Source organism: Grampus griseus (genome assembly GCF_964374135.1).
Source record: "Grampus griseus genome assembly, chromosome: 17".
Taxonomy (NCBI): Eukaryota; Metazoa; Chordata; class Mammalia; order Artiodactyla; family Delphinidae; genus Grampus; species Grampus griseus.
This window is the reverse complement of record NC_139011.1, coordinates 41,552,531-41,578,128: the sequence shown is the minus strand read 5'-3', so window position 1 is coordinate 41,578,128 and position 25,598 is coordinate 41,552,531. Positions and strand designations below refer to the sequence as shown.

General features: G+C 35.3%; 1 protein-coding gene across 2 annotated transcripts in view; it reads right to left on the bottom strand.

The window, feature by feature from the left end:
- RAD54B (RAD54 homolog B) overlaps positions 1 to 25,598 on the bottom strand; it is a gene marked incomplete at its 5' end in the record, with an annotated part of 87,880 nt that overhangs the window by 47,775 nt on the left and 14,507 nt on the right. Inside the window, 2 exons of one of the 2 annotated variants that reach the window (XM_082675201.1) lie at positions 4,519 to 4,661; positions 8,651 to 9,024. The exons of the other annotated variant lie outside the window; for it this stretch is intronic. Of the exons in view, the coding sequence (XP_082531327.1) occupies positions 4,519 to 4,661; positions 8,651 to 9,024 (517 nt within the window). Of the gene's footprint in view, positions 1 to 4,518; positions 4,662 to 8,650; positions 9,025 to 25,598 lie in introns of those variants that run through there. 2 annotated transcript variants of the gene reach the window in all.

Sequence of the window (25,598 nt, the reverse complement as noted above, 5' to 3'; positions counted from 1 at the left end):
TAACTATTTACAATCAAAGTCACCATCAAATATTTAATTGATTTTGAGAATTTGTGAATCTTAACATTTGAAAAAAATAAATATATTATGAAATTTAGACATGGTACATTTGGCATCTATTATATCACCTAAAGAAATATATTTCAATTATGCCTCATCAAAAAAATTTACCTCTATAGTACTGAATTCTTTGTTTCATGGCACACACAAAGAGTAGTACAATGTATTACCATGTATTTAAAAGAACATGTATTAACAACACATTTAACCACTATCATCTACAGTATATATTAATTACAATTTACCACACTTAATTATTTAAACATATCTATTTAAAACTTGACATTACTTTAAAAGAAGGCACATGGAAAATAATTCATATTTCAAACATTTTCATGTAAGTAAAGAGGCAATAGGGTAGAGTGAATCTTTCAAAAATAAAATAACACCAAGTTGATGTCGCATTATACAAAAAAGGAAAATATTTAATTTGAATATTTTAAGAAATCTGGCATTTGTTAGAAATGAAAGAGCTTCATTAACTTTTTCAGAATGTCACTATAAATCATACCTAGGTTTATAAAATCATAACTTGTAAAAAAACAAACATCCATTTAAGTTCAAATGGATAAGAAAAGACAAGAAGGTGGCAAGAATAACTAGGCACTATCTAAATTTCTAATATATTGGATGAAATAGTATTTCTACAGAACCAAGTCTACATTTTAAAAATAAAAACACTCTTTCCTATGTTTTTCCAGCATTACATTTCATAAGTAAACTCACAGCCCCAAACAGTTCTCTATAGTAGGATGTCTGGTGGCTTCAATTGTATTCCATTGGTACTAATAGAATTTGCCCTTATATATTCCCCTTAGTGAAACTTGTCCTCAGCAAAAACTGCTAATGTAAGTTGGTAAGTAGTCAAAAACTCAAAAAAGTCTCAATATAGAAAGAAAAAGAAAAAAGCTTTAGCTCATAATTTCCCTAAGATACTCTGCAAGATAATAATAAACAGCCTCTAAAAAGAGTTCAGTCATCAAACAAGTCTTCTTTACACAGAAATTCCCATAAACTATACTATGCTAATTATAATTGCATAGGTGGGGAGATGGAGCAATGAAAATGGAGCAGAACCACATTCACTTTAATTTTTGCAGATTAAAATTAAACAAGATTGACTCAGAAAAACTGCTGCAGTAAACTCACTGCAATGAGTGTAATTCTGTTGTTTAAAAATATGTAAAATAAGGTTTTTATTCTACTCGGTCCCTACATGCTAACAAGTCTGTCACATGACATAAGCAACGAAACAACAATCTTGAACACTGCTGGAGAAAAATAGACTGTAGCAGACTATGTTTACACTATTTTCTGGGCAGCAAAAAAATTTTCAAGGGCAATTTTATATAGTATACATTTTTAGCTTCCACACTTATATTAGAATCTAACCACCAAAAAAGATGTATATTGCACTTTTCTGAACACATAACTTGGCTAAAAACATTTCACAGAATTAATGTTCCACAGAACACACCTGGAAAACTGATTTAGCTGTACAAAGTCAGCATTCAAATTGAACATTCATTAACAATTCTGAGTAGTACCATGCTAAGATTATAACATGAATTACATTTTGTATGGTAATTTGCTTTCAATCATTTCAAAAAGTTAAAGCTTACTACCTTAAAGATTTACTGGAATAATATTGTAAAAACATTACCTCAAATAAGAATTATAAGATTCATTAGACTGAAAGAAAAGTCAAAGCACAGATTAAAGATGAAATTGTCAAAAGGATATATCATACATTCAAGGCATTTTTATAATAAAATACTTAACTCTAACAGCAGATACAAAACACCAATGAAATTAAGCAGTCAACAAGCTAAAACAGTACTGTAAGAGTCCGTTTTATTTTTATTCTTTCTATTCCTATAGCCATAACCTAAATTTCAGATTTAATTTCCCCTCACTACAATGCGCACCCTGAAATGCTGCTATTATGACATTAAATCAGAGCTCTAGTCATATGTCCCTAGTCAAAAGCCTTCCATGGCTTGCCATTATATATTCACTTTCGATTCCTTAAAAACAGCATTTAATGTAATCCATAATGTGGCACCAACCAGCTTCCAACTTCCAAATTGATATCCCTCAATTTACCTTCACCCACTCTTCAACAAAAATTTCTGAAAATCTAATATGATTTAGGCACCATGTTAGGTTTCAAAATACTCTATTCCAGTGGTTCTTTGAGTGGTTTTTTAGCTTGCATCAGAATCTCTAGAGAACTTATTAAAACAGATTGCTGTACTCTACCCCTCAAGTTGCTGATCCGAAAGGAATGGATTTACATATCTCACAAGTTCTCAAGAGATGCTGATGCTGCTGGTCAGGGTCTACTCTTGGTGAACCACTGCTCTACACCACAGGCCATGAGCCGAAAGCCCACTGGCTGAATGAGGCCCATTCACATGTTTCGTCTATTTATTATTTTAAATAATTTTAATTATTTGCAAATGTTTTACAAATAAAAATTTCTCATAAAAATGCAGATTTCTGGCTCATTTCTGCATGTAAAAATTCTGCTGGAGCTCAAGGGTAGCTACACCAGTTAGTCCAGGTATATGTCCTTGTCCAGATTATCACAGCCCTAATTGGCCCTATGCTCACTTAAAATCACTTAAAAATCACCTGGCTTAGCACTGTATTTGTGCTTATACACTCTGACCCACTTTTTCTCATTCTCTATGCCTTTTTCATGCTGCTCACTCTGGCATAAACATCCTTTCTCCCCAATACGGCTGAAATCCTACCTACCCCATTCTAAAGCTTGGCTTGAATATCCTTCCTCAACACAGTCCCAGCAAAAATAGAAATCCTTAAGTAATAAACATATTAAAGATTTAACATAAATGTCTATGTGTGCTTTAAGAATCAAGGTTTTATTTCCACAAACACTAAAATAGCAATATTTACAAAAACATAAAAGACTATAGATATCATAAATTATAAACATATAATTTTTGCTATTTTTATTCTAAATAAAATTTTAATTTTGTTCATTAAAGTTTTTACTGTGATTTTACTGTGAAAGAAATCTTTTTCAGACTAAGACATTGCAAATGAATTGACGTATTAAATCTTGTAGTCAAAATATATAACAGCTCCAATAGAATATCTTATTTTGCTGGACAAAAAAAGGAGGAGGAGGAAGGGGGTAATTGACACAATTCCCCTGATTTCATAACCCACCAATTTTTAAAAGCAATTTTAATGAAATAAATGTTTCTAATTTTTTAACATGTAGGATATTTTTGTGGATTTTTACTTCTGTGGAATGGCAGGGGGAAAAAAATTACAGAGAAACAAAAACTGAGTGCTGGTCATTGCTCTGCCATAAAGAGCTTTGTTACATCAAGTAAATCATTGAGTTCTCCCTGGACCTCGGTTTCATTACCTCAAAACTGAGGTGGGAAAAAGTGTTCTCCAAATACCTTCCATCCCTAAAATCCTAGGACTTACTCTGTCAAAGAATGAAAGCATAAAAATCAATGTCATACAGACAAGCTTCTATTAGGCTAGTATTGCTTCTAAATTAGATTGACTTAAAAACTTTGAACTACATACAGCTTTCAAAGTGCTAATTAAAAATGCTGAAGATTCAGAACTTTGAAAGAATACTTATGTATTTATATATGTTATTTATATATATGTTAATAACCAAAATAAAACATCTTTTGTAAGGCCAACAATTAAAACATCTTAGGAAAAAAATTAGAGGAAGACAAAAAAATTTATAACCATACCAATCAGCGTTTTAATATATATCAAAGGAAAATTAATTAATTAGAAAATCCTGTCAAAAAAGCCTTTTTCATAATAGAGATTAACAATATTTTTTAAGAATATGTACTCTGGGACTTCCCCGGTGGTCCAGTGGTTAAGACTCTGTGCTTCCACTGCAGGGGGTGTGGGTTCGATCCCTGGTCAGGGAACTAAGATCATAACATGCCGTGCGGCGTGGCCACAAAAAAAAAAAAGAATATGTACTCTGCTTCAGGATATTCCCAAATGAAAGTAATTTGGCCAAAATTAAAATTATCAAATTGCAAGACTGCAAAAAAAAATCTTAGAGACTATTATATTCAGATAGATCATGCCGTAAGCGAATTGCTTTCAGCTTCTCCACTTCAATTTTTGCTCTTAGCAGCTCTTCCTCTAGCTGCTGCCTTCTTTTCAATCCATCCCTCTTCTCCTGAACATATAATCCAAAATTTTTTTGATTTTCTAAAATTATCTGATGCTCCTCTTTCAGCATTTGCAGAATCTGAGGATCATACCCTAACTGTGACCTAAAATTTTCTCCACTTTCATGCCGAAAAAAATCATCTCTCCTTGGGATAGAAGATGGAGACGATGTCATTCTCATATCAACAGAGGAAAGTGACGGTGACAAAGATCTTTCCATAACATGTACTAATTCATGTTCTTCTCTTTGCTCTAAAGTATCACTCTGTTGAGAATTTAAAACCAGTGGAGGAGGGGGCTTAATGTCTTCTTCTTGCTTCACCTCCACTGTAATAGCAACTGGATGGTGGTCCAACATTACCTGTAGTGAACTTGTACCAGCCTGTGCTTCCTCATCCAAGTTTGCACTACAGCACACAAAAAAGCATTATAAAATGTAAATCAAATGAATATAAGAGCATTTTAAAGCATAATTTCATATTTAATATACATTAAATTATCAAGCTATAAAGAAAATTATGAAACAAAAAATATTTTTAACCCTTGCAATAATAAATTAAAGTGACTATGGTTGGGATTTTAATTTTATATATATATATATATATATATACACACATATATATATCTCCATCCTTAACTTTAAAATTGGCCTCTTAAAAGAACAGGAACTTACAAATACTACACAAGGCTATCAAGGTAAATACAAAAGAAAAGGCATTTTTGATACTCTCAAAGAGATACCAATTGTCCCTATAAGCCTGAGGTTCTTAAATGGTGTAAAGTGTCATTTAATTCATTCTGGGCCTTGCTATCCCGACACCTTAGTCCTAGACCTCCTGCTTCTCCTCTCCTGTCCTGATCTAAAAATCACCAGAGTCTATGACTTCCAGCAGGACAGTGGAAGGCAATCTCTGAGACGTATTGATTTCTCAGTAGTCACACACACACACACACACACACACACACACACACACACACACACACACACACACACACACACACACACACACACACACACACACACAGAGGAAAAACAAGATTGTGTATGATTTTGGGTATGCCCAACTATCAGGGGGTTCTCCTAACTATCCAATTTCAGATGCAATGGTGTTTCCCCTTTACCTATCCTAAACTACATGACTCAGGTGATCTTTAAGTCTTTTAACCAGTGGTCAGGTGAAGTGTACAAGGGCAAGGGTTTAGATCTACCACTGGATCATCAGTACCCAGTATAATACTCTACTTGGAACCTCACAGGTGCTCATCATATGTTGAATGATTGAATAAATGAAATGGGTTTTTTCAATGCAATGTTTTTTTAATGGCCTATATATGATATATTGAAAATTTATTAAATTTACATGAAATTTCCATAAAATATGCATTCCTATTAGAGGCGACTACAGTTTTAGCATAATTTAAACTTTGACATTACAATATTTGTTATGACATAAACACAATGTTCCTGAAAATTCTGTTGGTTTTTAAATAATTTCATGTATAACATGAAGTTGTGAATTAAGAATACATAATGTTTCTTGAGGGTTTTTTTTTTAAATTTATGTTTCTGCTTAACTTAAAAATAAAAGTTATCGAGGTGAAAGAGATTATTGGAACATTAATGGAAATGCTACACTTCACATTATTTAAATAACATTTTATAAACTATAAATAAGTAATATAGGTTAGAATACATTCTACATGGATGATTAAAATGCTGGAACAAGTTTAAGTAGAACATAAGGAAAAGAATTTAAACTCCCCATATGTCACTTACTAATAACATTAAATTGCCAGAAATATCAGATATTTGTCTAAGAGGCACAAATGAAATAATAAGATATTTAGTATGTTATAAAAAACCTATTTGTAGATTATATAAATTCCTTCATTTTCATTCTTGTCTTTTTTTGTCATTTTATGATTTTCAAAAGCAAAACAATGGAATATAAATGTAATTCAAATTAGTAAGATTTGCTTTTATTAACATCTCTAAATCCTAGATTGGGAAAAAGTTAAAACAACAGATATAAATTAAATTTTTTAAATCCACATAATTACTTTTCCAAATTAGTATGTATAATAGACTATAAGACTCACAATTAAACATAGACAATATACTCCCATGTAAATTAAAAATACGCCTTATATCTGGAATATTCCATTCCACTTTAGTTAAAACATTACAAATAAGGCATAACAAAGCCTAAAAATGATTTAGAGGTCACAAAAAAATGATAAAACAGAAAAGAACTTCTAAAATGTATGAATATGAACTCTGAGGATAAAATTGGTTATAAAAACACAAAATATAATCTGATGTTAAAGAGAGGTAAATATAAAGACATAAATCAATGTCAGTTGTAGAAATAAATAGCCTTACAAAATACCTGTATATACTTAAATACGTTAAATTATATAAGCAGTAATATTTTCCTTATTAAGTATAGAGAGTTTGATGAGATTAACTGTCATATTTATATAGAAGTATAATTAAGATAGTGAATTATAAACTTCTGAGATAATTAAGATTCAAGATGATGTCAAACAAGTATAAGTATATTAAGTACATAAATATATTATAAATTAAAATGCTAGTATAAAGTGGCAGAGCAGACACACTAACAAAAATAAGCATTTAATTGGCATATTTCTGATATTCTTACCTTTAAAATCTGAAAAACTGATTGTTTAAACAGTAGGTATAGAAATGTGTAAATCAATGCATTTAATCAGAGAAATGTTGGTGTCCCAAAGATTGACTGTGTAGGTATATATATTCTATGTATGTACGTGTATATATACCATACATACATACACACACACACAAGCGGTCAAAATGTAAATATATCTTTGTATCTTATATATTATTTTTCTTCTATATCAGTGTATTTTTAAAATACACAACTTGATAAAACTACAGTTTCTACGTGTAGTTTTCAAATTATAAAAACCTATACCCCAAAGGTAGTTTTATACCTATAATACAAAGCCACTGTTCTTTATGATTCAAAGAGGGAAAAAATTTTAATGAGTATAAAACAGTCTTATTGTGGAGTTTTTTTTTTTTTGGACATTCAGCATACTAGGATTTAATCATCTGTCATCACAGTGAACAGTTTAAGCAGTGACCCCATGAATTAATATACTGTGTATCCACATCTTGGATTCCCACTGGTGCTATTTTTTTACTATGCTATCAACTAGAAATAAGAAGTATATGGTAAGAAGCTGGGCTCAAAAATATTATCCTAGTAAATTATCAAAATAACAAATATGTTTGGCTAAAAAGGTTTTTCCATTTCTTCCCTAACTTCAAAGGGATTTCATAGGTAATTAATAATTTTGCTTATATAATGACTCTTCCATCAATAGGAAAGTACCTTGTAAAGTTTTGTTTGAAGGTTCCTCAACTAACAAGGAGTTTACAGTTTGCTTAAATTACCCTAAATGATTCAGAAGAAGCCTGTAGCTGCCATTTTTATCTTTTGCCAGAGGTTAAAATCTGAATCAGCAGCAGGATAATAGTTTTTGAAGATTTCCAGGCAAGTACTTATGTAGAGCACAAATTCAACCAAAAAAAACTGTTTCTAATCCAGCTGCTCTTATTGATATATTAAAATTCATAATTTGATACCCTTGCAGAATAGTATGGGAGAGCTTACCCTTTCCTGTATGACCCCAAATCAAAGTGAAACTAGACCATTATTGTGTAAAAACAACAAAAGTTTTTAGTTTTATTAAGTAATCTGAATCCCTAATTAGGCATTAACTCCTTTTCTTGTGTTCTTGTCTTTTTTATTTTGAATGTTAAGTTAGAAAAATACTTTAAACTGTACATTTAAAAATACTTTAAACTTTAATATATACTATGATGCCATTAACAAGTTTACTTAATTGTTCATTTTAGGTTTTTAGCTCAATTAATATTCAGTAAGTGTAGACACTGATAATTCATTAAAAAAAAGCAAGGGTTCCATTTTTCCTGAAACTGCTAACTTTATACAAAATTGAAAATTCTAATGAAATGTAATCTTAAATGAAATAAGAAAAAGGTATCTCTCAGAAGCTAATTAAACAATTTAATTTTAAAGCTTTAAAAGTTTATGAGGTAATGTCACAAATTACATCCCATTTATTCCTCCCTAACCTTTACTTTTTAGAAACTACAGAAGGAGGGAAGGGGGAGGGGAAGACAATAAAAAGTGGCTTAAATCCAGTGCAGCAGAAAAATTCCTTATAGCCTCACTTTTCTTTTTTAAGAATACAAAACAAAGACACTATTCACTGCTCCCGTAGTGGGGATGCTTACTATGCATATCTTTATCACAACTAAGCCAGAGCCCAATAGATAGGAGGCGCCATAATTTTCACAACAAAATAAAATAAAGCTTACCTTTGTATGTGGTTCCTGTCTCTTATCAGGCAAAAACTGGAAATCTGGGGAATCATCTCCATAACTTTCTTGGTTGGCTCAGAAATATTGCTTTTAAAATCTGATTGGGTCTCTTTTTGCTGCAATAGCTCCTGTTTGGCATATTCTTTGAGCCTTTTGTAAAGAGTGCGTAGGCCCTGCGCTGTTCGAGGAGGGCGGTCTACTCCACTTGCATTATAGTTAACTGCTATGATATCCCAACATCTATTCTTTTCCACTATTACTGAATGTTTGTTAGTGTGTTCTTCCAGAATTTTAACATATGGCTTCACAAGCTTTAACAAATCAAGCTTTTCAGATAAGGTAAAATTGGAAGATCTAGCTTTTCCTACCATTGTTCTTTTCAAATTAAGTAGGCAGTTTCTGAAACCACCATGCAGCCTTCAGCTCTGCTCAGCTCTTTTCACAAACAGAAAAAGATCAGGCTTAACTAGGCTAGCCTCATTTAGGCCCACGCCTACAGGGGAGGGTTTATTAAAATTCCTCCAGCTTAAGCTGACGCAGGTTCAGGAAATCTGCTTAAGCCAAGCCTGACCTACATAAAGCTTCTCACTGAAGAAGACAGGAAGGCACAAGCAAAACACACTTGTGTATAAAGAGAACAGCTCGAGGTAGGATTTAATACACAAAGGTCTAGAGATAAGCATGGAACACAGCTAAAAATTAGCTAATTTAGGGAGAATATCGAATTCCAACACGTTTGCCTAACTGATAGATTGAAAATGCACTGCAGTATCACTTTAATAAAAACAAAAGAGGAACTGTTTTGTACTATTTGTTTACAAATCCAGTAGACAGAAAAATGAAAAACTAAAGATATGAGTGGTGAATGTAGTGATTCCTAACAGAGACCCTAATCACTGTTTGTGAGCTGCTGTTCTCTCTTACAAAATCTGCATAATGCTGGTCCTGCTGTCAATCAGGAATTGCATATCCTCTAGCTAGTTAGGTTACACCCAGCTCAGACTCCACGGTAAAGCTAAGCTTCTCCTTCATTTTACAGTCTACAGTAAACACCGTGTTGTGTTTTTTTTTTCAGTTACTTAAGAAGAAATTTTTGTTGAACACTAAATCTAAAAAGCAGATAAAAATTATGTTTTTAAAGCAATGCATTATTCCAGCTGTAACGTACATGAATATGCTAGCCCGCTTTAGCATGTGTAAAAAACACCATTCACAGTAAGAACAGCATAATAACACCTTAAGACTGCACACAACAAAATCGTATTTGCTATTATTAGAGTACGATCTTTATTTAGCCATTTTCACACAATTTGAGCTATGAAAGGAAACAGCTAGTCTAGTCATTTGCAAGGCCACCAATTTGCGTGTTTAGGATATATTTTCTAATCTCTGTCTGAAACATGATAAATAACAATGTAAACAAATAAGCCTATTTTCTCCTGATATACATGTTTCTCCAGATAGGAGAATGAATTAGAACATACTTGAACACAGTTCCATTCAATCAATTGCTGAACACCTGTAAAAATGTTCCCAAGCACTGAGGAAGGCCCAAAGAAAACAAAGGTAAATCTAGATACAGCCCCTATCCAAAGAACTATAGCTCTACAGAAATGCCATTCATTTTCAATTACTTTGTTTTTCATTCTTTCAATAGAAGAGAATTAAATTAAATTTGTTAAGTTCTCACTTTGAACCAGACAGTGTGCTAGAATGTGTTATTTGTCAGGAAATGTGTTATTTGTCAGGAAAAAAAGTGAAAGATTGCTGGGTACACTATAGGATGCTAGGTGTTTTCTGGCATACTCTACTGGGTAATCTGATTTTTAGCAGTCCTAGCCTTTCACCGTCTTTGAGTAGTTTTATTGCTGAGTAAAGTTGTAGAAAATAGTAATGCAAATGATTCTTGCCCCTAGAGATGCAAACTGAAAATTGACCTGCTCCAACAACCTGACCACAGTTACTCAAAGGAAAGCAAGAACACAGGATATACACTGTCTTTAAACAATATTATTATTTTTGGAAGAAATACAGGCATTGTGTTAAGAAATGATGTGCTAATGGAAATGTGAAAAAACGTTCAATCTCACTATCAAGGAAATGTATACCAAAAATGATTTTCATCCATAAGACATTCATAAGGATGTGAAAAAACGTTCAATCTCACCATAAAGGAAATGTATACCAAAAACGATTTTCATCCATAAGACATCCATGAGGAAATGTGAAAAAACGTTCAATCTCACTATCAAGGAAATGTATACGAAAAATGATTTTCATCCACAAGACTGGCAAAATTCTTAAAGAATGAAAATGTCAGGAGTGGATGAGGGTGCAGGGCAGAGTACTCTTCTGTACCGTTCATGAGAGTGTGAAATGGCATTTGTGATGGCAATCTCAGAGTACGTATTAATAGTTTACATGTGTAAAAACTTCTAAACTTGCAGTAATTTTACTTCTCAGAATCTACCTTGAAAAATACTCAAACACACAAGGAGCAGCAGAGCCTTCTTAGTAGTTGCATAGTATTGGAAGCAATCTAACAGCACATCAGTTGGGGACAAGTTAAAGTCACTAAAGTATATCCATAATATGGTCTACTCTGGGCAGCACTAAAATGCAAAAGGTAGATTTCTGTGTATTGACACAGAACAAGCTCCAAAATATATGGTAAGTGAAAAAAGCAAGTAAAACAAAAATACATACAATTATAATCCCATTATGCTTACCCAAAACACCCAAAGCTAAATATTTCTGTAGGTACAGAAAATATATGTGTAGGTATAGAATGCAGGTCCATACATAGGTATGAAAATGTACTCCAAGAAGGTCTGGAACTCTTCTGCCTAATTACAGGAGCCATGACTTGCAGGTAGCTATGGAGCATTTTTCTTTTTTCTTTTTTTGGCCCCACTGGACCACCAGGGAAGTCCAGCTATTGAGCATTTTAAATGTGGTTAATGGGACTGAATTTTTTACTTTATTGAATTTTAATTAAACAAAATTTTTTACCTGAGGCAGCATATTTTTCCATTAAACACAACTTTATTGTTTGGGTAGGATTACATTTTACTTAACCCTTTTGTCACAAATGATACTATTGTTTCTAGTATTATGGACAAGAACTCCCTCCTGGACCAAACGTTAGTCAGGCTCCTCTGAGCCTTCTTCTCAACTAGGACTTTAGCAAGGATCCTGCTAAACCAGTTTATAGAGAATCCCCCTACCCTTGATACCTAACCAAATTCTTCATACTCCCACCGTTAATACCTAACCAAGTTCCTCTCAGTAATTTTCCACCCACTGACCCCCTTACCCTGCCTATTGGCTGTAAATCCCTGTTGTAGTAGCAGTTGAGTTCAGTCTCTCTCCCCTGTTGCAACAGTCTCTTTTTTTTTTTTTAATAAATTATTTATTTATTTATTTAGGCTGCATTGGGTCTTTGTTGCTGCACATGGGCTTTTTTTACTTGCAGTGAACAGGGGCTACTCTTTGCTGTGGTGCGTGGGCTTCTCATTGCGGTGGCTTCTCTTGTTGCGGAGCAAGGGCTCTAGGCACGCGGGCTTCAGTATTTGTGGCATGCAGCCTCAGTAGCTGTGGCTCGCAGGCTCTAGAGCACAGGCTCAGGAGTTGTGGCGCACAAGCTTAGTTGCTCCACAACATGTGGGATCTTCCTGGAGCAGCGATCGAACCCATGTACCCTGCACTGGCAGGCGGATTCTTTTAATTTATTTATTTAATTTATTTATTTTTGGCTGCATTGGGTCTTCATTGCGGTGCATGGGCATCTCATTGCAGTGGTTTCTCTTGTTGCAGAGCACAGGCTCTAGGCGCATGGGCTTCAGTAGTAGTTGCAGCACACGGGCCCTAGAGCACACGCACTTCAGTAGTTGTGGCTCACGGGCTCTAGAGTGTAGGCTCAGTAGTTGTGGCGCATGGGCTTAGTTGCTCCACGGCATGTGGGATCTTCCCAGACCAGGGCTCCCCTGCATTGGCAGGCGGATTCTCAACTACTGTGCCACCAGGGAAGTCCACAGTAGTCTTGAATAAATTCTTCTTGCCTGTTTAACTTGTCCGGTAGAATTTTTCTTGACATTACACATAATCACATCAGCAGTGTAGTCAATCTTAAATTGATTCTGTTTTTTTTTGAAAGAATTAATTAATTCATTATTTAATTCATTATTCAAATATTCTGTCTAATAAGTACATAATACATACAAGAAGAATGTTTATTGTTAACTTCTGAAATCTATTTTACAAAGCACTTGACTAAGCTTTAGTTATCTGGAAATTTACTTTTGTGGAAACCTCATTTCATGAAAATGCTAGGTACATTGTGTTAGTGTACATAACTTCTGCTTGAATGAATTTTTTCTATGCACTGATATAACATTTAATGGATTTGTTTGAATATTTTATGCAGACAGCACAAATTATAGTGATACCCTGTATAAACTGTAATTGATTATTAATCTGAATTACTTATTCTGTCTTAATTATAATTAAATTATTTTTCTAGCTAAAAAAATAATGGGCAAACTTTTTAATATAAAAAAGTATACTACTGATGCAGAATCAAGTGCAGATGCAGAAGCTAGTACTCTTGCTGGAATAATAAAGAAAAAAATGAGAGACCGAACTAAAGCATATTACATATTTCATACTGAATACCAAATGCAATTTGCTAAAGCAGAACAACAGGAATAAGCTGTTTAATGCATTTTAAAAAGGTAAAGAAAATAAAATAGACAACGTTAAGAGACACTGTCAACAGACACATAGTAAATTTGACAAGCAGTTTCCTCTCAACAAACAAGAACTGATGAAGTTTAGGCACCTCAAATCAGAATTAAATATCCAGAAATATTTTTAAATAATATGTAACAACGTCTGACCTTGTAACTTTGGCCAGCTATAAAATGGTTTGGTTTCTTGCACACACAAAAAAAGAAAACCATTGTTAGTAAAGAGATGGTAAAAATACATACATACTATTTCAGTTACGGAAATTTTGTCAGAAAATTATTGGGAAAGGATTTTAAACGATATTTTAAAAACGAAAGAGCTTCAATTAAGCAGCCAATAATTGCCTGTAGAATACAAGACCTAACATATCAAACATCAATTGATTCAATATTTTTTAAATTGCAAGTACTTCTCTTTAGATTTAAATGAGTTATACAATAAAAGTTGTATAATAAAAGTTATACAATAAAAGAGATACTGCCCTATTAACACATGGGTCACATTTTATCTCAAAGGACTTCAAAATTTACAAAGGAATGTTATCAATTCATGACCAAATAGATATATGAACTCATAACACAGATATTTTTTAATCTATATCTGTCAAAGAATTTTAGCTAGACATGGAAAAATAATAGTTCTACTGCAATAGATGATGCTCTGTTAGGTTAAGTTTAAAAATCTGGATTTATTGCAATTTTAAAACAAGAAATTAATATTTCATTTATTACTCTGTTCCACACACATTATGAAAATATTGTGCTCAACTTTCTAGAGCAGACTCTATGAAAAGTGTCAAGAATAGGGGCTTCCCTGGTGGCGCAGTGGTTGAGAATCTGCCTGCCGATGCAGGGGACACGGGTTCGAGCCCTGGTCTGGGAAGATCCCACATGCCACGGAGCAACTAGGCCCGTGAGCCACAACTACTGAGCCTGCACATGCTCCGCAACGAGAGGCCGCAACAGTGAGAGGCCCGCACACCGCAATGAAGAGTGGCCCCTGCTTGCTGCAACTAGAGAAAGCCCTCGCACAGAAACGAAGACCCAACACAGACAAAAAATAAATTAATTTTTTAAAAAAATGTCAAGAATATAGTTGTTAAAACCATTTGGAATACATATGCAAATACCAGTTTATGGAACTGGTTAAAAAAGAAAAAAATAGGGCTTCCCTGGTGGCACAGTGGTTGGGAGTCCGCCTGCCAGTGCAGGGGATGCGGGTTCGTGCCCCGGTCTGGGAGGATCCCGCATGCCGTGGAGCGGCTGGGCCCGTGAGCCGTGGCCGCTGGGCCTGCGCGTCCAGAGCCTGTGCTCCGCAATGGGAAAGGCCACGGCAGTGAGGGGCCCACGTACCGCAAAAAAAAAAAAAAAAAGAACACTAATGATTTTTTTTGTTCTTTGCCAGTGCTCATTGGTTGAGTCATGGAGAGTTTTATAAATTATTGTACTGTCTATAAAATTTATAATTATTATTGTTTATAATTATTGTACTGTTAACTCCAACTCAAGATTTTTTTTAAAACAAAAAGAATACTTGCTAAACATTCAATAATCAAAGACAAAACAGTGGCAATGTGATTTACGTTTTCTCATCAATATCACACTGTATATGAGTGAGCTAAATTTGAAAATCCAAGGAAAAGGCATATTTGTGACCTGGTTAGATAGGTAGAAGAATACATGTTTAATGTAAAAATTTCCATAAACATACAACTCAGTAACTAACCGTATATATCCCTCTAACATGAATCGACAGAAAATTTTAATTATAATTAAGTTTTATGTAAATTGCATGAAAAAACTACAAGAAGAATTTGAAAAACACTTTGTTGATATTGATAAATTTAGAGCTGCTTTTAAATTTATACACTGCTCTTTTGAATTCAATGTTAATAATACTGAGTTGACACAAGAATTAGTAAATTAGTAAATTTGGACAGACATTTTTTTTTTGAAACTGACATGCTTTTGTTTCCAAGTCATATCAATTCTTCTAAAAAAGATGAACTAGTTTTGTTGATGTAGATACAAATATAAACAGAAATTTTTTAAAACTCAATTCAGCTAATGGACAACTTTTATGTATGTTTAGAACTTATTTATTTCATAAATATTATGAAATCTAAATACTAATCAAGAATTCAAAATAAAAATACAGCATCCAAATTGAGATATGCCGTAAATGTATAATATACACCAGCTTTCAAAGACTTAATATGAATAATAATAATTAATAACTTTTAATCACATGTTGAGATGATATACATATTGAGTTAATTAAAATGTATAATTAAAATTAATTTCACCTGCTTCTTTTTACTTTTGTAACATGGTTACTAGAAAATTTTTTAATATTTATATATGATTTATATTATATTTCTATTCGACAGCTTTGGTATAGAAGGATAGGCACCAAACTAATGACAGCAGCTATTACTGGAAGGAGACTAAGATTGACAGGGACAGTTAAGAACCTTTAACTTAACTGTATTATTATGAAATTTATAAAAATATATTCATATTACTTAGATAATCAAAATTAAATTATAAATAATTCTTACAAACTAAGAAAAACAATGCAACAGATAAACAAATATAGAATACAAACAGAATTTAAAGAATAAAATATAAACGTCCAATATATAAAGAGCTCAACAAGTAATCAGGGAGATGGAAAGTAAAAGACCATAGTTGTTTTTACCCATTCAACTGGCAAAAGTTAAAAAGTTTAATAGCATGTGTTAAGGAATTTGGGGGAATAAATTCTCTCATACAGTAATGATGGCAGAGCCACTTCAGAAGGCAATTAGCAAACCATATTAAAATATAATATAAACACATTATGATCTGACAACTGAGAAATATTTGCATAAGTTCATAAGACCACATGTACAAGGATGTTCTCTGCAGGATTGTTTTTAATAAAAACCCTAAATAAATCATGTTATATTCATACCATGGTATATCCTGCAGCAATTAAAAGAATAGGTTCATCTATATGTTCTAAAATGAAAACAAGTCTCCAAAGCATACTAGTGAGAGCTGCAAAGTACTCTCAGCATGGAACAACTCCATCCAAACCCCTGCACTAAGAGACTTGACCAACCCTAGGATGGCCTCTAGCAGCCTAAAGGCCCCAACCTAGCCTCCTCGTGAGCTCCATTCTGGAAAAGCTCAGAGCTATCAAAAGAATTTACTGTTTGTTCTAGCTAACACCTGACCCTAGGCCCCTGACCTCCCTTTGGTAGGGCATTTACTAAATCTCCCACAACTCAGGAGTGTCTCAAGGACCTGAAAGTCATTCCTTTGAAATGTAATTATCAGGAAGAACAGAGCCAAGGCCTCCCAGTCTTAGTGAGAAGGTAGAATCCTAACTTTGATAACTGCTAGCTAGCAGACAGAGCTGCCCTAATCTCATTTACACAGACCTACCTTTTGTAATTTTTCACTTCCCTGACTCTACTTGAGCTCCCTCTTTGACTCCCTCATCCTCCCTTCAAAAGCTGCACAAATCAGAATGGAGCTCAGGTCTTTACACCACTGTCAGGAGTTAATGAATAAAATCTGCTTCCACTGCTTTAACTAATGTCTGGCTTTGTTTATCTTTGACATTAGCGAATGAAAAAATCAAGTTGTAGGTAGATATATGTATACTGTATGGTATCATTTATTTGAAACACACCATCCACATCAATAATACCAATTTCTAGGGGCTTCCCTGGGGCAATAATTATTATTATCGCAAAAAATAATAATACCAATTTCTACAGGTAAAATATATAAGAGCCTAGCTTTACCTGTAGTATTTTAGATAATTTACCTGTAGATAATTACCTGTAGTAATTTAGATACACCATATTAACAAATTGAAGGAGAAAAACCATATGATCATCTCAATAGATGCAGAGAAAGCTTTCGACAAAATTCAACACCCATTTATGATAAAAACCCTGCAGAAAGTAGGCATAGAGGGAACTTTCCTCAACATAATAAAGGCCATATATGACAAACCCACAGCCAACATCGTCCTCAATGGTGAAAAACTGAAAGCATTTCCACTAAGATCAGGAACAAGACAAGGTTGCCCACTCTCACCACTCTTATTCAACATAGTTTTGAAAATTTTAGCCACAGCAATCAGAGAAGAAAAGGAAATAAAAGGAATCCAAATCGGAAAAGAAGAAGTAAAGCTGTCACTCTTTGCAGATGACATGATACTATACATAGAGAATCCTAAAGATGCTACCAGAAAACTACTAGAGCTAATCAATGAATCTGGTAAAGTAGCAGGATACAAAATTAATGCACAGAAATCTCTGGCATTCCTATACACTAAGGATGAAAAATCTGAAAGTGAAATCAAGAAAACACTCCCATTTACCACTGCAACAAAAAGAATAAAATATCTAGGAATAAACCTACCTAAGGAGACAAAAGACCTGTATGCAGAAAATTATAAGACACTGATGAAAGAAATTAAAGATGATACAAATAGATGGAGAGATATACCATGTTCTTGGATTGGAAGAATCAACATTGTGAAAATGACTCTACTACCCAAAGCCATCTACAGATTCAATGCAATCCCTATCAAACTACCACTGGCATTTTTCACAGAACTAGAACAAAAAATTTCACAATTTGTATGGAAACACAAAAGACCCCGAATAGCCAAAGCAATCTTGAGAACGAAAAACGGAGCTGGAGGAATCAGGCTTCCTGACTTCAGACTATACTACAAGACAGAATGGTACTGGCACAAAAACAAAAATATAGATCAATGGAACAGGATAGAAAGCCCAGAGATAAACCCACGCACATATGGTCACCTTATCTTTGATAAAGGAGGCAGGAATGTACAGTGGAGAAAGGACAGCCTCTTCAATAAGTGCTGCTGGGAAAACTGGACAGCTACATGTAAAAGTATGAGATTAGATCACTCCCTAACACCATACACAAAAATAAGCTCAAAATGGATTAAAGACCTAAATGTAAGGCCAGAAACTATCAAACTCTTAGAGGAAAACATAGGCAGGACACTCTATGACATAAATCACAGCAAGGTCCTTTTTGACCCACCTCCTAGAGAAATGGAAATAAAAACAAAAGTAAACAAATGGGACCTAATGAAATTTAAAAGCTTTTGCGCAGCAACGGAAACCATAAAGAAGACCAAAAGACAACCCTCAGAATGGGAGAAAATATTTGCAAATGAAGCAACTGACAAAGGATTAATCTCCAAAATTTATAAGCAGCTCATGCAGCTTAATAACAAAAAAACAAACAACCCAATCCAAAAATGGGCAGAAGACCTAAATAGACATTTCTCCAAAGAAGATATACAGAGTGCCAACAAACACATGAAAGAATGCTCAACATCACTAATCATTAGAGAAATGCAAATCAAAACTACAATGAGATATCATCTCACACCAGTCAGAATGGCCATCATCAAAAAATCTAGAAACAATAAATGCTGGAGAGGGTGTGGAGAAAAGGGAACCCTCTTACACTGTTGGTGGGAATGTAAATTGATACAGCCACTGTGGAGAACAGTATGGAGGTTCCTTAAAAAACTACAAATAGAACTACCATATGACCCAGCAATCCCACTACTGGGCATACACCCTGAGAAAACCATAATTCAAAAAGAGTCATGTACCAAAATGTTCATTGCAGCTCTATTTACAATAGCCCAGAGATGGAAACAACCTAAGTGCCCATCATCGGATGAATGGATAAAGAAGATGTGGCACATATATACAATGGAATATTACTCAGCCGTAAAAAGAAACGAAATTGAGCTATTTGTAATGAGGTAGATAGACCTAGAGTCTGTCATACAGAGTGAAGTAAGTCAGAAAGAGAGAAACAAATACCGTATGCTAACACATATATATGGAATTTAAGGAAAAAAAAATGTCATGGAAAACCTAGGGGTGAAACAGGAATAAAGACACAGACTTACTAGAGAATGGACTTCAGGCTATGGGGAGGGGGAAGGGTAAACGGTGACAAAGCGAGAAAGAGGCATGGACATATATACACTACCAAACGTAAGGTAGATAGCTAGTGGGAAGCAGCCGCATAGCACAGGGAAATCAGCTCGGTGCTTTGTGACCGCCTGGAGGGGTGGGATAGGGAGGGTGGGAGGGAGGGAGACGCAAGCGGGAAGAGATATGGGAACATATGTATATATATAACTGATTCATTTTGTTGTGAAGCTGAAACTAACATACCATTGTAAAGCAATTATACTCCAATAAAGATGTTAAAATGAAAAAAATAAAAAATAATAATAATAATAATACCAATTTCTACAGGTAAAATATATAAGAGCCTAGTTTTACCTGTAGTATTTTAGATAATTTTATGGGGAGAAACGTATTTAGGTACATTAATCTTTTTTTTTTTTTTTTTTTTTTTTTGCGGTACGCGGGCCTCTCGCTGCTGTGGCCTCTCCCGTTGCGGAGCACAGGCTCCAGACGCGCAGTCTCAGCGGCCATGGCTCACGGGCCCAGCCGCTCCGCGGCATGTGGAATCCTCCCGGACCGGGGCACGAATCCGTGTCCCCTGCATCGGCAGGCGGACTCTCTCAACCACTGTGCCACCAGGGACACCCCTAGGTACATTAATCTTAATGAATGCATTAAGTATTCTGAGGAAAATGTACTGATGTCTGCAACTTTAAAATTCATTTTTTAAAAGTAAGATAGGGACTTCCCTGGTAGTCCAGTGGGTAACACTCCGCGCTCCTAATCCAAGGGGCCCAGGTTCGATCCCTGGTCGGGGAACTGGATCCCACATGCATGCTGCAACTAAGAAGCCCGCATGCCACAACTAAAGATCCCGCATGCCGCAACTAAGACCTGGTGCAGCCAAGGTAAATAAGTAAATATTTTAAAATAAATAAATAAAAAATAAAAGTGAGATAGACTGATGGATGAATAGATATGCAATAAAGCAAATACAGTAAAATTTTAATTCTGGAATCTAGGTCGTTGGTATATGGGTAGTCAATGTAAAATGATCAACTTTTCTTAATGTCTGAAAATTCTAATATGTTCAAAAAAGTATCCTTAAAAATAAAATAATAGCAGCTAATATATTTTAACTCTTTAGCTATTAAAAATGTGAGAAGTTTGAACAAAGCTAAATTTCTAAAATAGAATTCTGATAATTAGATCTATTAAATTTAATAAATAAGGAATAACTGTGGGTAGGAGTGATTTTTTTTTTCCTATGAATTACTTGTTAGGCAAAAAGCTCACCATGACTACTGAGATTATTTCTATATTTTAGGAGATAAAAAAAAAAAACACGAAGGTAAGGATATTACGCCTTATTAATCTTTGTCTTAGCCCAGGTTCTCTGGCAAACAGGGCCTGAAGCAATGACTAGAACGCTGAGGCTTTACTTGGGCGTTGCATATACAGGGTATCAAGAGTGAAAAAAAAATAAACTGAAGCAAGGAACTATGTGAAATGGTGGCTGGGGGACTTCTCTGGCAGTCCAGTGGTTAAGACTCCGTGCTTCCACTGCAGGGGGCATGGGTTCGATCTCTGGTCGGGAAGGCCACGAGGTCAAAATATAAGTAAATAAATAAATACTATTTTTAAAAGTGCTGGCTACGTCTTTACAACAAGCTATGAAAACACAGAGTAGGTCACTTGGCAAATGCATCCACTTGGTACTCTTTGGAACATCTCCTGATAGACTACAAAAAGAAACCATTCCTCAGAGTAGTTCATGGAGGAAAATGTGGAATTTATCAGGCAGGTTCCCTCCTGTCTCCCATTTCCCAGTGGCCAAGCTCACCCCACTAGGAGTAAACTCTACCGCACTTTCAGCCTGTGTCATCCAGCCTCCACAGGGGCACAGGGTGCTACCCCCAAGCCCTGGTGTGGTGTGTCATCCACCAGACCCTCTCAGAGTGTGGTTCATCGGCCCGGTGGGGTGGCGGCCACCGTGAGGTGGTGGCTCAAGTGAGGCAGCACAGTGCGGTACAGTGAAGCAGTCAGTCTAGGAAGCACACAGTGGCAAGAGAATCTGAGAAGGCGTATATCACACTGCAATATGTGAGGAAGATGACACTTTAAAAATCTGCCACATAAAAACAGGGTTAAAAGCCAGGGTGAATCCAAACCCTAAGAATCATTCTGAGTTATAGCATTTATATCTCACACTTCAGCACTGTGCTTTGGTGATGATACCCTGTAATGTTAAGCACTCAAGACAATCAAAACCATGAATTCCCTGGCGGTCCAGTGGTTAGAACTCAGCACTTTCACTGCCACGGGACTGGGTTCAATTCCCTGGTCAGGGAACTAAGATCCTGCAAGCCACGCAGTGCAGCCAAAAAAAGACAATCAAAACCTAGGTTAACAGGGATCTTGAAAACCCTTACAGAACTGAAAGAAGTCTAAGAAGGAAAAACTCAGTGCTCCTGCCATGTTTCTCCTTTACTTTCATACCACTCCGACACCAGCTGGGTGTTCTACAATTCAACTCAATTCTGACACCATCTATCTGGAGATAGCATCACATCCCACAGGTTAAGGGCTCAGTCCCACAAGACTGCTCCCACACCACTTCAGATGCCAATCACAAGTCCAGGTTGTCAGCTGTGCTTCTGACCAATCGGCTATAAATCAGAGGTTCCTAGGACCCCCTCCTCAGGATCAATTAATTTGCTAGAGCAGCTCACAAAACTCAGGAAAACAGTTTACTTACTTTTACGAGTTAATTATAAAAGTATATGATAAAATTGGGAGATTGGGATTGACATATATACACTAATATGTATAAAACAGATAACTAATAAGAACCTGCTGTATAAAAAAATAAATAAAATTAAATTAAAAAACAAAAAGTATATGATAAAAGATGAACATTCAGACAGAAGAGATGCATAGGCAAGGCACAGGTAAAAGGCTCGGAGTGTCTATGCCCTCTCTGGGCACCACCACTCTCTCAGCACCTCCATATGTTCACCAACGCGGAAGGTCTCCAAACCCCATACTTTGGGGATTTTTACAGAGGTTTCATCACATTGGCATGATCAACCATCAACTCCATTTCCAACTCATCTCCCCTCTCTGGAGAATGGGAATGGGGCTGAAAATTCCAAGCTTCTAATCGTGGCTTAGTCTTTCTGGTGACCAGCCCTCAACCAGGAGCCCACCCAGAGTCACCTCATTAGAACAAAAGACATTTCTATCACCCAGGAAATTCCAAGGGATTTAGGAACTCTGTGTCAGGAACTAAGGTCAAAGACCAAGTATTAGAAGAAAAAAAGATGCTCCTAAAGCTCTTATCACTGAGGAAATTACAAGGGTTTTAGGACCTCTGTGCCAGGAACTGGGGGTAGAGACCAATACAGACATTTTCTATTATCTCACAGAGTCAAATTATGTAAACTTAATCCAGCCATGCTATGTGAATCACAGACCTACTCTATACAATCTAAATTTACATACATTTTCTTTAAATAGCTCCCAGCCACCTATTAAGGAACTCAGTTTGACCAAGTCTTATCTTTGGGGTAAAAACATTGTAAGCTAAAGGGAACTAGCCTTTTGTTAAATTTTGTATACTAAAAATGTTGCTAAAGCTATTCATCTTTATTTTAACTTAACATTTTTCACTTAATCATTTTTCAGTATAGTTAACATGGGTGTTCCCCCTGCAGGTAGCGGCAAGGAAATTTTGGTGAGATAGCTCCCACGTCCAAGGAAGGGATGGAGAGTGTGTATCTGATGATTCTCAGAAGCCACTTAGGCTTCTTCACTGAGGTACCATAGGTCTAAAGTTAGGAATCCCTCTGGACACAGGAAAGTAACTCTATATCAGCACAAAGTTAAGAAACCTTATTTAACGATTATGAGTAGGGACCATCTACATATCATCAGATTGACGAGAAAAAGGAAGTATGTGGTCCCAGTGGTTGCTGGTATCTATAATTTAACATGAGGAGAACCAGTCTAAGAATGAAGCCAATCTTGTGGATGACAGGAGTAGACAGAAATTGGGATCATAATGACATCCTTTAAACTGCTACATTAGTCAATCCTAAAGCCTGCAATTTCCAAATATACATGCTAATAAAATTCAATTTTATAATCCAGTATTTTTAACAATACTTGAACCAAAAGCATATTAACTGATATTTAAAAAATTGTTTCCTTTCTTTCCATTGTGCTTATCCTGTTTGCCTATTTTATCCTGCTTAAATCACAACTTCACACTTTGTTTTTATTTTATTTTTTTTAACATCTTTATTGAAGCATAATTGGTTTACAATGTTGTGTTAGTTTCTGCTGTATAACAAAGTGAATTCGCTATATGTATACATATATGCCCATATCCCCTCCCTCTTGCGTCTCCCTCCCACCCTCTCTACCCCACCCCTCTAGGTGGTCACAAAGCACAGAGCTGATCTCCCTGTGCTATGCAGTTGCTTCACACTAGCTATCTATTTTACATTTGGTAGTGTATATATGTCAAGGCTACTCTTTCACTTCATCCCAGCTTACACTTTCCTCTCCCCGTGTCCTCAAGTCCATTCTCTACATCTGCGTCTTTATTCCTGTCCTACCCCTAGGTTCATCAGAACCATTTTTTTTTTTAGATTCCATATATATGTGTTAGCATACAGTATTTGTTTTTCTCTTTCTGACTTACTTCACTCTGTATGACAGACTCTAGGTCCATCCACCTCACTACAAATAACTCAATTTCGTTTCTTTTTATGGCTGAGTAATATTCCATTGTATATATGTGCCACATCTTCTTTACCCATTCATCTGTCAATGGACACTTAGGTAAATGCACATACCTTGAGACCTTTGATACTCAAAGGTATCCTATGAATACATTCTCACATATGATTATAATATACAGCTATTCATTGTAGCTTTGTTTGTAATAAGAAAAGATACCAAGCAACCTAAATATCCATTAATATGGCACTGGTTAGGTACATCTGGCAAATCCACACAATGGAATATTATGTAGTTTTTAAAAAGAATGAGGTAGGGGAGTTCCCTGGTGGCCTAGTGTTAGGATTTCGGGCTTTCACTGCCATGGCCTGGGTTCAATCCTTGGTCACAGAACTATGAGATCCCGCAAGCCATGTGGCAGGGCCAAAAAAAAAAAGAAAGAAAAAGAAAAAAAAAGAATGTAGGAGTTCTAAATGTACTGAAAAAAGATTTCAAAGATAAATCAAACATTTATAAATTAATTATAAACCAATAAAATTCAAAAATCACATTAATTTAATGACAATGTTATTTTACTGAAATTAAACTGCTAATCACAATATAAGTATGGTACCAAAAGATTTGGCACATACAAGTCCTTTTGTGTCCAACAAGCCTCTTCTCCAATACAGCATATGAAGGCTCAATTCTTTGACTGTCCTTAATCTGAATATACGAAACCTCATTTGGTAGGAGTATACCCCATTCTGTCTACCTCTGTTCTCATCTGCTGACATGAAATCTTGTAATAATACTCAATTGTGGTTAACAATCCACCTGCCAATGCAGGGGACACGGGTTCAAGCCCTGGTCCACGAAGATCCCATGTGCCACAGAGCAGCTATGCCCTTGTGCCACAACTACTGAGCCTGCGCTCTCGAGCCCACAAGCCACAACTACTGAGCCCATGTGCCACAACTACTGAAGCCCACACGCCTAGAGCCCGTGCTCCGCAACAAGAGAAACCACAATGAGAAGCGTGCACACCACAACGAGTAGCCCCCGCTTACCGCAACTAAAGAAAGCCCGCGCGCAGCAACGAAGACCCAACACAGCCAAAAATAAATAAATAAATTTATTTAAAAAAAAAAAAAATCAAGCAGCACTTAAAAAAAAAACTCAATTATATGGTGGCCAACCGAAAGATCCAACATAGGCTTATATACTTTTATTCATATTATTTAAAAGAAAACACAGAATTCTAAGCTTCTCTGAGAATTTATAAACCCCTGAAAATATGTCCGAACATCTCCAGGGACCTAAAAATCATTAGAAAAACACTTATCTCTCCAACAGAGGTTTTATCACTCCCTTTTTATACCTTTAATCTTCCCCTCTTCAATATCTCTTTCCTCTCAACCGACAACATACTACCTTTAAAAACAACCAAAAAACTTCTATGGTTTCCTGCTATCCCTCAAGATACTACTCCTTCCC